Raw genomic sequence first — 13,886 nt, forward strand, 5'->3', positions numbered from 1 at the left:
AAATTTTTTATTGACTCATCTCCATTGTAAGATCACTAATCATATTTTATTGTTATGTTCCAGATCAATTATCAGTTAAATCAATGGATAATCTCTTGGATAATTTAACAAGGATGACTTTCCTACACTAAATATCCCTAGGTGTATGACAGGCTTTAGGTTACAGGAACAACTCACATTAAGTGATCTGATCATTGCAAATGTTCGATCAGTTATTTGTACAAAAATACAAACACTTGGCTTCAGCAGTGGTTATTTTTATTTTATTAGGCTACTTTAGGTATTTCTATCATAGTTTCTATCCCAGCCTTGATTAGTTCTCGTTAGCATTAGCATGCTCCCGCAAGCTTTAGCATGCGATCAAAAATACATCTGCAAAGGTTAAAACTAACTGGGTTGAGTTCTCCAGGTTCTTAGCTTTACAATGATATACCGCCCATATTCACTTAGATTTTGGTGGTAAAAGTTGTGTTTTTAAGGTGTTGAGAGCCAGAACTGGTATCAGTTCAGTATCAGATATTTGTAGCCGATACCTGATATCTTTTTTTCTCCAGTATCGATATCCAATACCAGTATCGGATCGGTGCATCCTTAATTTTAATAGTCAGTGTGAAAGCCAGTTCCGTAATTGATATTCACTCTGTCACTAGTTTAGAGCTTTTGTGACATGTTAGTTTAGCAAATGGCTGATAACGTGTACCCAGAGCTTCCATACACAAGAACCTGTTGGCAGCCTTTCAAAGACTCAAACTCACAAGCTTTATGTGCTGCTATTCTGGACTTAAAAACAACAAAAGAAAAGTACAGCTTCTTAGTCACAGCTCTTCAAATGCTATTACCAGTGGGTGCACATCAGTAACTTTACAGCCCTGCCTTTTTTCTCAACATGTTGTGCCCCTCCAATTGCAGAGGATGCACATAAGGCACATTTTCTCCGGAGTCTCAGGAAATGGCACATAACGGCAGGGGGAAATTACAATAATTATCTGCGCCAATGCACCATTATTTAGACATACAAAAGAACCCACCGGTTATGTTATAGGTCACATACTAAATATATGGAGCATGGAGCTGGCTGGAGGAGTTCGACGCCAAAACTGCCAGTCTTTTTTTAAATTAACGGGAGATAATTGCTTCATTTTGCTCTATTCGTAGTTGAGCTTATCATGCCAATAACTCATTCAGTCTGTCTGCAATGAGATACACACGTGGATGGGCTTATCAGAGCAGAGACGTTAATTAGGCCAGTCATTAGGCAGGTTTCGTCTTACAGAAGCCATTATGAGGGAGCTATCTGCTGCGAGAGGCTAATGTATGGAGAGACTGTTGTCTGCCACTTTCAGTTTTATCTCTCTCTCCTTGGCGTGTGTCCAGTGTCCATCTTCTCGAGCATTATTGTGGACAGGGGCCCGGGCAGCTTTCTTGCGTTCCTCATCTGCAAGAGATTGATTCCCAAGTTGGGTATGCAGAAGATTCACAGCAACCCCCAACCCTGTTCTCCACAATAAACCTAAAATACTGGTCATATCCTGAATCTGCAATAGAATCTGCAATAGATCTTCAATCCCTGTGTATGAAATTGTGACTCTCCCTAATATCAACAACAACATCTAAAGGTTGCAGTTACCCTTTTGTAATGCATCATGGACATTTACACCAGTTTGACGATGTGCTCATAGTCAAATCAAAGGGTATTCAACATCTAGCACAGTAGCGCACAGTAGTAGACATTGGCGAAACTAATGAGCGCTTTGGAGACTTGTGAAAAATGTTCTTAGTTCTGATTCTGTGCCGAAGAAGTTGAAAGGCAGAAAGTTTGGGCTGGAGCAGTCAGGTCAAGTTTACAATATCATTCCTCAAACTTGTTATGCACCCTAAAGACCTGGGGTGAGTTTGAGGAGGCTTAGAAGAAAACTTTGCAGACCATATTAGCGCTCCGAGCTAATGGATTTTCTCGCGTTATATAAATGCGAGCCTGATATGTTTCCACTGTGCTGCACTATTAACAGGCCAATAAATAGGCCACTGTCTATATGCGAGGAAACACACAAAAGTAGGGCTGCACGATATGAGAAACAATTGCGATATTAGATCATTGTCTTGAATTTTACAATAAATATATCATTGCATTACGGTACAGCAAACTTGTAAGCAATATGTGGTCAATTTATGTTGTGCTAGCAATTATTATGCAATACATTATGCTCCCCTTCTTCTGCACAAGTAGAATCGAATCTGTGTTTAAAACTAAATGGCATTGTTCTTATTTTTATGTTTATCATTTTTGTGTGACGGTGGCTCTGGAGTTGGATGTTGCCCTGATGTTTATTTCCTCATTGTGCATTTTAGCTACATTGCCTTACCTTTCCTTTCCTGTGTCAGTGTTGTTCCATTACTTCCCTGACTCCTCTATAATCTCATGTAAACACACTCTACCCATTTTAAGTTCAAGGACAAAATATTATACCTTTTCGATGTACATCCTATAGTTTTGAGCTCATGTCCTGAATTCACGATCACAGTGACCCATAGGACACTACAAGAAACACTCTGTCAGTGTTTGGTGTTGTGTATTTATTTCTAATTTGTGTGGACTGAGGTATCAATTTGTTAACATGCAGGCGGGGAACTGGAGCAGAGGTCATTTTGAAGTTTGGACATGTCGACTGGATATGATAAGAGCTGCTGAGGGGGGGAAATGACTGGGCAGAGCTTCAGGCCAAAAACATTCATAATTCATAATTAATGAATGACATTGCGTGTGCAGCATTTAGCTGTCTGTCTGTTTTTAAAAAGGGGATTCTGAGCTGCGCTGTGTGCGGTAAGTGTGGCATTCTAACTGGAAATACTACTCAGAGTGTGAAAGTGGTGACCCAGGGCTGAGACTGCAGCAAGTCGTGAAGCTGGGACCAACTTGCTACTTGCTTGGTACAGTATTGATTTAAGTGCTATATGGAAAGCATATAGGTTGGCACAGTGTCTTTGTAAAGAATACAAAAAGCAAGTAGTCTTCTTGGCCAGGCTACTCTGAAATATGATCTTGCACAGTTGAAACCTCCCCATAACTTATATTTTAAATGTGTGCATTAGCATGGTAATAACCTCATTGTCTTGTCTTAGCCACCTATCAAGCTTTATGTATCCTTCAGATCATTTTCATAAAAGTCTAAAATTACCCACGCGAGAGGAGGTGATGGCCATGAGTCATATGTTTAAAAGCATCTCCCTTCTGCAATAAATCTATAAAGGTTATGGAGGTCCGAGCCAGGCAGGGCCCAGGGAAGTGAATGAAAATCTAATAGAATGGACGCGGATAATGGCGTTACTCTCGGAGTGGGAGAGAGGCTGAAGAGAGCAGACCTGTGGAACTTTGCCAACACTCGCTAATAGACACATAAAGCAATTAGCAGGAAGTACAGGAGCGAGGTCTGGAGGAGAGAGAGGAACGGACAGTGACGGAGTGCGGGGCAGCGGAAGGAGTTTTAGTTTTACTGAGATAGTGTGAGTTTGAGGTGGACAGTAATAAAGCGGTGCAGAGACAATAGGAATGTTTTTTGTGTGTGATTATTGATGATTATTGATGTGGGACAACTTGATCAACTAACCTAGGGGTGTTCATTTTTTTCTATTGAATATATAGGAAAACAAATGGCCACACACAGTACAGGTGGTAATGTTTCAGCTCAGCAGGAAGTCAAATGTGGAAGAAGTTAGTCAATCATTCAAATTAACAAACAGTGGTTTTTACTGTAGTGCTTTTCAGTTGTAGCTGTGCTGGTATGACTTTTCCATTAAAATGGATTTATTCAGAATAACCAAGCAGAGTAAACAGATACATTCATTACTAGTGGGCTTTGCGATTATTGTCTGGCATTGATATATTAGGCAGCGTGCAATAAAACTAATTGAGCTAACTTATATATATAAAATATACAAACAACTGCAATTGGATCATCATTAAAAAACAAATGATTTATATCAGGCCGATATGTTCACGTGTTTTTGGATTGGAAAGATCAGAGTCAGGGCTTTAAAACGAGTCCCCTACAACTCCCTCGGCCTCAGGGGAGGTGAGAAACATCACAATGAAAATTGGTTAGCTTCAAGTCAGTTAAACACAAGTTTCACTAAACCTCAACAGTGGACATGCTGCTGCATGTCATTTTGAAGCACAGAACCTGGAGAATCCATTAACCTTTATTGTATTTTTTATCCCCACGCAAAATGCTCCGCCTAGTAACAATATGCTAATGCTAACGACAACTGATCAAAGCTGGGACAGAAACTATGATTCAAGACTGTATTTCTGCCCAAGGGGCAATTCATTGGATTGGTGATTGGATCACCCAAGTAATAAAATAAAATCGGCCAGTGCTGGAGCGGCCAAGTATTTGTTTTTACAGGATTATAGGCCAGACAAAAAATATATATATATATCGGCCAAGCATATCGGTATCGGCCAATTAACATCCCAAAATATCGGCCTTAGAAAAACGCATATCGGTCGGCCTCTATTATAAATGCATAATTTAGGATGATATGTCTTAAAAAGCTGTTTTAATCCCTGATGCAAATGTTTCAAGGCAAAAGAATGTGTTTTCTTTGTCAGGCAGATGTGGGCCCTTGCACAGCGCTTGGTGTTCTTTATATACAATGTGAAGCAATGCTGAGGCACTGGATGTTTGTGAACAACAGCCACATAGTATACTTTTACAACATAGCTACACATTTGGCCATGTTTACGTAGATTGAAGTCAAACAACAACCTTATTCAGCAGATAAACTGCGTTGTATTTGTCAGACAGATCCCCGCACACACGTCCCCCTGTGTGCACGCTTCTATTGTGTGCACCTTTTGAAAGCAGTCGAAGTACTTTGAATATGCAAAGTGCCACCAAATGTTCAGCGTTATCTGCCTTTGCGCACGCATTCACTTTCTCCTGTGCTGCAATCACATCCCAGCCCGCGTACTGAAAAACGCATGTCCCTTTGTCGCTGAATTTGCATTGTTTTGTTTTATGGATTTATGAAAAATAGTGTCTGTGTGATAAATTGGATGTTTTTAATCCCAATATCTCTGCAGGCTTCTGGTGTGTGTTTGTGCAGCTTGTAATAACTCGTCTTTGTGTCTCCTCTGTAGTGGAAAAGCTGAAAAGGTCAGAGCCAGTTCATTACAGAGATGAGTTTTTCAGAGAGAATTATGTTCACATTCAAAGTTTTTTTTTCACACCATCTAAACCCACAAAAGATCAAAGGACTTCTTTTTCCAATCAACTTTTTCCACTGGTGTTTTGTGTAAAGTTTTTGGTGCACCAAGATGTTTGAGGAATAACATTTCAAAAAAAATAATTAATATAACCCTAGCATTACTCGTTTTACCAAGTATAACTTTAGTTTTACAAATACAGATGATTTTTTTTTCTTGTACCACTTCAAATTAGAGAAATGGCAGCTGCTTAGAAAAGCAAATAATATGGGTTTATGCTTCTGGGACACTATATCTACTGACCCAGAAGAAGAATATAATCTGGGCCGTCCTGGTTTATGTGGTATTCACCTACTTGTCCTACCAGTCTGGCCTTGAAGGCACTTCAATGACTAAAAACACTGCACAGTTTAGTTCCAATATACCTAATCTTCACAATAGCATGTTTAAATATTGACACAGATTCAGTGTTTCCCCTTAGATTTACATAGGAAAACGTAAGTTCAAGGGCCTTTTTCTCAAAATGCATTTTTCTCTGATCGTGGCGACACTATTTCCACGTCAGTAGCACCTAAAGACTTCAAATTTTCCAGCCTTGGACTGAACAATATTTTGAAGATTTTTTAGAGGGGTTTTATAATATCTAATACCTAGCCTGATTTATTGAGTTTTGAATGTCAAAAAACAAGGCGAAATTTAATTTGTTTTCAGCTTTTTCCAATAAAAAACAGCTTATTTTAAAACTAAACAAGATATCCAAAATCGCCTCTGAAAAAGTCTTTGTAAGTCATTTATCAATAAAATAAAACCATACATTTGAATGTAGCTCAATCCGTTCAGATTCAGATTTTGTCACTGAAAAGATGGGAAATTGTGGGCATGTTCAGGCATAAAACACCTTGTTTTTATATGAAAACATAAAACGACAAAATATCTATATATTATTCTCACATTTATGCCAGTAATCCACAGCAAGAGTTTTAAATTGATATCTGTAAATGTAAAAAATGTTGGTCAGGTCAATGTCTATTGACCTGCAGTGTCTCGCCTTAAGAAGACGGTTCTCATAAAATATTGCCTGGTACAAGTTTATAGACATGCCATACTATTACTGCAGTAAAGCTCATCCAAATTGCTTTTACACAGAAATGTCTTTGGTGCAAACACTTTACACGTAAGGACCACAGTTCTTAGCCTTTGCGTGTCTTCAAAACCTCCACCAAAGGGAACCCTTATTTTAGCCCATATTGGCGATCAACAACGGTGATACCACAAAACCGCACTGGACACCGCAGGGTGTTTACACAGCAGACAAACAGCATGCACACATTGAGTCCAGCTGCAGAGGTGTTCTGCTGAGATTGCACCCTGTGTGTTATATAAACAGCAGTTAAAATTTAAGTTCTTGCTACTGTTCTGTGCAGTTTCAGCTATTGGGTCAAATCTGAACAGGCGGCACATTGAAGCTTGGTTGTGAGTTGAAGATCATTATGTAGGATTTTATCTAATCTTATTGAAATGTATTTTTAGAATATATAAATACATAAATAATGAACTATGATGAGATATTTAAGACATTTTTTGCATATAAATAGTTTGAAATGCATGGAATATAAACCAACTGCAGCTTTATAATGTTGATGAAACAATATTTCCTTGTTTCGTTTTATTCATTGTACCGTCCCTCTTCATAACAACAGGCGCAAAAGTCTGTGAACAAGATCCGATGTGTGCAGTGCCACACGTGGATAAATAAATGATGAGAATGCCTTTGTGTGCGTGTGCCCAGGCGCAACGATGAGGTGACCCACATAAAGATCCAGAACTCGGGGGACTACTACGACCTGTACGGGGGTGAGAAGTTTGCCACGCTGGCCGAGCTGGTGCAGTATTACACCGAGCAACAGGATCTGCTGCGGGAGAGGAACGGACATGTCATCGAGCTCAAGTACCCACTCAACTGCAAAGACCCCACATCAGAGAGGTACTGGGTATAGGTTGTTGTATAGCCCCGTCCAGGAGTGTTGTGTTTTTGACTTGATTAATTTTCTATCCCATTAATTTCAAAGAGGTGGATAAGGATATGGTTTATTTAAATGATCAATAGAAGGTAATGTGATTTCTCCTTTTCAAGCCTTTCACATTTGTCTGTAGAATGGCTTATTACCCACAGTGGATCTCTTTGTATATAAGGCTTACACAAGATAATGATCCTCAATTTACTGTTGAAGTTATACAAAAAAGTGATGTAAAATACATAAAACGCACAGTACACTATGTAACATGCAAATACAAAAATGTCAAATCTTTACATGTGCCAAAACCCATTGGCCTAGATACATATAATTATCAGAAAACTACCCATTGTCAAATACAAATACTGACTCTCTATGATTCCGACTGAGGGCAGGAAAAGGAAAGTGACAAGAATGCTTGAAATGTGTGTGAATTCTGGTTATCCTCCTTGTTATTACTTTGATTGCCAGAACTACAGAACTGCAAATACAAGGGAGTGACATAGTAGTGTGCCAAGTGCCTGTAAACTTGGTAAAATCTTGTATAAGTACCTGATTATAGTTTTTCTAGTGTAAATCTAGTGCAATGCTGCATCTTGTTCACATACGCTAAACTTGGACAAACACAATGCATAAATATTAGTCGCATCTGTGCAGAGGTCGAATCCTATTTAATATAATTTCAGGTATATTGCACACTTTTTTAACTTTCTAAAATACCGCCTCGCTCTCTCTCCCTCATATAGCTGTTTACATTCACTCTTGGTTCAAAAACACTATATTTCTGGTGCATGTGGTTTCCTATTCGATATGTGCCTCGTGTCACAGCCTCCTACACACTCTCCTTCAGCACACAGGAAAAGAATACCAGCAGACGCATAAGCAGCTCATACAGGCCTGCACCAGACACTCTGCATGTTGAGTGGGAGTCAGCACCCGAAATATTCGCAAACCACTGTGGACCTCATGTCATGCATAAAGCTGCTGTGGGTTCAGGGAAGTTTTCATACTCCCATCCTTTTATCCCTACTGTATGTTATTATGTGTAAGTTTGGTTAAAACCTTCAAATTCTTGTTCAGATGTTTGTTTTTAAATGGTCTTATTTCTGGTTTATTATTTATTTTATTATTTACTTTTTGCTGAAAGAAGATGCTGATTCGTATATTATTGTAGGGTAACAACAATATGGTCTGTGCGTATTTGCAGGTGGTATCATGGGCATCTGTCAGGCCGCGAGGCAGAGAAACTCCTCTCCGACAAAGGCAAAGTGGGCAGTTTCCTGGTCCGGGAGAGCCAGAGCAAACCAGGAGACTTTGTACTGTCCGTTCTCACCAACGAGGACAAGCATGACAATGTCGATCGCAGGACCAAGGTTACACATGTGATGATCCGCTACCAGGTGAGGAGAAGTCATCTCACATACTGCTTCTGTTGTCACTTTAATGCATTCCTTTGAAACCGGAAAGGATGGCGATGAATAAATCAAAAGCAGACTGAAGTGCAAATAATACTTAAAGTGTGTAGCATAAAAAACAAAACATAAACGCTGTGGCTGATGCGGTGTCATGGTAGTAACAGTTGCGAGATGTTGAGAGTTGTGAGATCATTATCACATTCTTTTATAGATTTTTCATCATATCGTATCTTCATATTGTTTACAAAAAAAGTCATGAAAAATAATCATGGGAACTGACTGGCTTTATGTCTAATCTTTCGCAGTGCAACATGAAAAAATTAAAACTTAAGCCGCCACGATTAAAGTAGAATTAATTACCTTATTTATTATTCTATTTTGTAAGATGGGGGCTGGGTACCGTTGAATATATTTAGATTCCGGTACTTTAATGATACTTGGTTTTAGATACTGATACCTGAACAATACTTCTTTCTATAGCTGTACTGAATTATTTGTCATCTAGAACCATAAAACCGATTTATAATGTGAATTTATTCCTTTTCCCTCCATTTCATTTTTCTTTTGCATTTGTATCATTTGTTTCTCAAATTTTCCGTTTTTTTTTTTTTTCAACTTGCCTTTCACTTTTTTTTTTCTTTTAAATTATGATGAACAACAGCGTCATACCTTGAATATAAAGATTTTATATTTCTTTTCGGTACCTGCTTTTTTTCTTTCTGATACCCGTAGAACCTAAACCTTTTTTTCCAATCCTCTAATGGGAAGGAATGGAAGCATACAACAATCGTCTGCTTCCATTCCTTTAACCCCACAAAACATGGTCATCCTAGTTTCTAAAGCAGAGGTAGTTTTGTGTACTCCTGTCCTTTTTTTTTTTTGCTAAAGATTTTTTCCTGACTAAAGTACTTCTCCACGCTCCATTTTCTGTTGTTTTGAAGCCTCTATGTGCTAAGTGAGATTCTGAACCAGAAGAGTCTAATGGGTTCCTGATAGAATTTGCTGCGAGCCATTTAACAGCTGGGTCAATAGGCTTTTCCACAGCATGTTAGGCCTGTCACTGCAGAGAGGCCTGTTTAACTAATGCGGGCTGTCTTCCTCAGGACGGCAAATATGACGTCGGTGGAGGGGAGAGGTTCGACACGTTAGCCGACTTGGTGGAGCACTACAAGAAGAACCCCATGGTGGAGAAGAGCGGCATAGTTGTGCACTTAAAACAGGTAGAAAAAAGACAATGTGGGGATGTGAAGCGCCCCATGTATGTGTGTTACAGCGTTATCTCCCTGTTTTTCTGCAGCCATTTAACGCCACCAGAATTAACGCGGCCAACATAGAGAACCGGGTACGAGAGCTTAACAAAGTAGCAGACAACTCAGAGAAGCCAAAACAGGGATTCTGGGAGGAATTCGAGGTTAGTAGTTTCAAAGTGTGCTCTCATTCAAACAAGGTGGAACGAATGAGTGACACTGGGTTAATGATACAGTGTTTGTCTTTATCGGATTATAATTGGGACTGATTTGAAGTTCTCTTGGCTACACACATTTCAATAGGCCTATGGAAAAGACAAAAAACATGATATTTTACCACGATATAGTTCTTATTTCTATGTTTATTTTTCATGTTCTTCATTGGCATCTTGGTTAGTTTGCTGTGGTGCAATCCATCATTTTCAGATTCTTTATGACATGTTGCAGATTTAATTTGACTCTGTGCATAACTTCAAATCAAAACAACGGCGCCCAAGAAGTCACTTCCTGTTTCGATCCAGCACACCTAAATAAAAGTACACAGCTCATTTCGTCTCGATTAGTTCAGCAGGTACTTGCAACATTACAGGAATATAATTAAATACACACATTTTAAGTGTTTTGTCTGTTAATAGTTAGGCAGAAAGAAAGTTAAACTAATGAATCAGATGGCGCTTTTATTTTGGTGTGCTGGATCGAAACAGGAAGTTGTTATGATTTGAAGTTATACACAGTCAATTAGACGTAAAAAAAACCATTGAATTAAGTATGACTTTGGCACTTCTGCATAAGTGAACAGTATTTGACGCGTGAGATCAGTTGATGTATGACAGTTTGACTAAAAGATTAAATATGAAATTGTCTCCTAGTCAAGAGAACCTGCTGGGCATCGATCTTCCTCATCTTGATTCTCCTATTGGTTCGTTTGTTTTCTTGTGCATCGGAGCCAGATGTGTCTCTGCCTGCCTGAGTGAGGCTCTGCGCTCGGCCTTATCTACACTGGCTGCTGCGCGTTACTGTTTCTGTCATTTTTATTCAGCGCACCAGTCGTAAATGTCATTTCCGCTGTGTAAAGTCAATGATTGTCACTGCACATGATTTATCTGATGGTATTTACGAGCTCAGTGACAAGTCTCAGTTTTTAGAAACGTGTCGTCAGTTTGCCCTTTCTACAGTGTATTGTTTTGAACAATTCTGACCTAAATATACTTTGTTTAAAAGAATTACGCATTACAGTATCAGTTGTAACTACATTTGAATGTTTTTGTTTGTTTTAGATCTTTTGTCCACCACCAAATGCTTATTATTGTGACTTCATTCAAATATTTTTTTTCTGATCCAGAAGTCTAAGATGATAAATGTCATTTTATGCATAGACTACTGGGTTTTGTGTAACTTGGTGGATTTACAGGCTATTTTAATTTTGCCAGCCTCCACTCATTCAATTGCAATTCAGGCGTCAGTCTTATAACTACTTGAGTTCCACAGATTACAGCATTGATTGCACCATTCTTCTTGCACCTTGTATAACCTTTTGGTCTATTGTTGTTTTTTTTCTTCAGGTACTTCAGCAGCAGGAGTGTAAACTGCTTTATCCTCGGAAAGAAGGCCAGAAGGCAGAGAACAAGAGCAAAAACCGCTACAAGAATATCCTCCCGTGTGAGTCACGACTGCACTGCCACTTCCTGTCACTCCAGCTTCCTGTGGAAACTATCACCACAATGCACAACTCACATCACATTTCTTAGAAGAAACTGATCTGATGGCTTACACATTTGACACTTTAAATTGTGACATCTTTATTTATAATGTGGTGTCGTGTTTCCAGTTGATACGACGCGTGTTGAAATCAGGGAAGCAGATCCAGACATTCCTGGCTCTGACTACATCAATGCCAACTACATCCAAGTAAGTGGGCTTATTAGTTCACACATTTGTTAGTCTATCTGTCAACAGCAGAAATGAAATCAGAATCAAAATAGATGAGAATCGGTATTAACACCTCAGGCGTAAAAAACTTTACAAAGCTTAAGCAGTTTTATTATGTTGAACTGTGTTCTGACAAAAACATTGTAAAAATGCTTAACTGCATCTGTTTTTTGTCGTGGCAGAGCATTTAACTGTCCTTCTTCTGTGCAGGGCTTTCATGACGATGGACGACATGGAGATGAAAGTAAAGTCTTCATAGCCACACAAGGCTGTCTGCAGAACACTGTTCCAGATTTCTGGAAAATGGTCTATCAGGAGAACACACGGGTCATCGTCATGACAACCAAAGAGATGGAGAGAGGACGGGTGAGGGGTTTTCACTTCTTTGCACTGCATGATCTGAAGGTATGCATTGCTACTAAAATACATCTACAATGAGCATAAACCAACTTAAAGGAACAGGCCACCGTTTTTCCATACTGAGATATTAGGCCCGATCTTGTGTCTCAAAACGTAGATGATAGCGTGACATTTTGCGCTCAGTAGGAGCGCACTTTGTGATCTTGCAACTCTATACTTAGTGCATTTAAGTGGGTGGAGACACACATTTTCATCCAACCAGATCGACTCCGCGGCCAGCAGAGGGGTTGTGGGCGGTGAACATGTGAAAGAGCGCAATGCAGCGCAATGTGAACGAGGAAATAATATCAGCGGTGTTCCCATCAGTGCAGTCACCTCCTCTCGTGACACTCCCTCACAAGTGGCGGAGGCAAATGGCACATAGTTCCGTCACTCGGAAAAATAATTCGCCAAGAGCCTGCGCCCCTCCATGCCCCACCACAAGACCATGTTCTTACCTGAGCTTAGACGAGTTGATGCAAACCTGTCTGGTCTTTTTGCGCGCTAACAACATCTTTGGTCTTTTTGCGTGACTGAGCACACACACAAAGACCAGACTAAGCTCAGGTAAGAACATATCTCAGTATGGAAAAACGGTAGCCTGTTCCTTTAAAAGTGAACAACTTCACAAGTAAAGTATTGCTCTGGTCCGTAGTCCACCACCCAAATGATGTATGCACAACATTCAGATACAAAGCTAAGTCGTTTCAGCAACAGAGAAAAGAGCACAGCATATACAGCATGTTTATTCAGACAGCATGTTTACAACCGTGTTTACACACTGTTTTGTAGGTTTACAGGAGTAGGTCAGCTCATTCACAGAGAGTGGCATTAGGTCTGCTGATGATGACTCAAGGATAGTATGACACTTAAGCTGATTGAAAAGCTGCTTGGGATATGCTCTACTTCATCTAATTCCTATGCCCCCCTCCCCTTGTCTGCCCCCCCCCCAATCCCCAACAGAACAAATGTGTACGATACTGGCCTGACCTCCACGGGACAAAAGAGTATGGCAGGATCCTGGTGCGGAACGTGGATGAGAGACCAGCCCAGGACTACATTCTGAGAAAACTGGAGGTGACACGCTTGGACCGGGTCAGTACTGTGGAGTACTCTATCAGAGGTTACCCACTGCCCCACTCAAATGATCCCCCACACCAAAATAAATGGAGGCCGGACGTCCTCAAAAGTACCAGGAAATACTCTGGTTACTTTGTTTATTAGATACGTAGAGATAATGTTGATGACAATCGCACTGAACTACAAATTTTGTTAAATTAGAGACTGAGAAAATTGAGAGAAGTGCCCTCTTCTGTTTAAGGTTAGACATGTGTTAGAGAATGGTCTTTCACATGGGATTATTATGGGTGTTTAAATAAATGCTAATTTGCCTCTTATTTCATTTTTTTTCCATTATCTCAATCCTAGAAATAACTTTTCAACAAATCTATTTCGGACACGAGACAAACAACAAACACGATTCTATTTTGGAGGTTTCTTCTTTTTCTTCCTTTCTTTTTAAACCTTTTGTATTTCACTGAAAAGTGCTAATTTGGATTGGCAAGTATTTTCAAATGTTCCATACCTGTCTTGCGAGATACGGTATTAACAAATAGTTTAAAAAAAAAGTTATAATAATACATTTTATTTGTATAGCGCTTTTCAAGACACTCAA

At 39.5% G+C, this 13,886-nt stretch overlaps 1 protein-coding gene across 1 annotated transcript in view; it reads left to right on the forward strand.

Moving 5' to 3' along the window:
- Positions 1 to 13,886, forward strand: part of ptpn11b (protein tyrosine phosphatase non-receptor type 11b) — a 33,496-nt gene that overhangs the window by 13,776 nt on the left and 5,834 nt on the right. The window contains exons 3-10 of the mRNA XM_079558432.1: positions 6,996 to 7,190; positions 8,429 to 8,621; positions 9,740 to 9,856; positions 9,934 to 10,047; positions 11,446 to 11,542; positions 11,712 to 11,791; positions 12,023 to 12,178; positions 13,175 to 13,306. Of these exons, the coding sequence (XP_079414558.1) occupies positions 6,996 to 7,190; positions 8,429 to 8,621; positions 9,740 to 9,856; positions 9,934 to 10,047; positions 11,446 to 11,542; positions 11,712 to 11,791; positions 12,023 to 12,178; positions 13,175 to 13,306 (1,084 nt within the window). The remainder of the gene's footprint in view (positions 1 to 6,995; positions 7,191 to 8,428; positions 8,622 to 9,739; positions 9,857 to 9,933; positions 10,048 to 11,445; positions 11,543 to 11,711; positions 11,792 to 12,022; positions 12,179 to 13,174; positions 13,307 to 13,886) is intronic.

Source organism: Gobius niger, assembly GCF_951799975.1.
Source record: "Gobius niger genome assembly, chromosome: 6".
Lineage (NCBI taxonomy): Eukaryota > Metazoa > Chordata > Actinopteri > Gobiiformes > Gobiidae > Gobius > Gobius niger.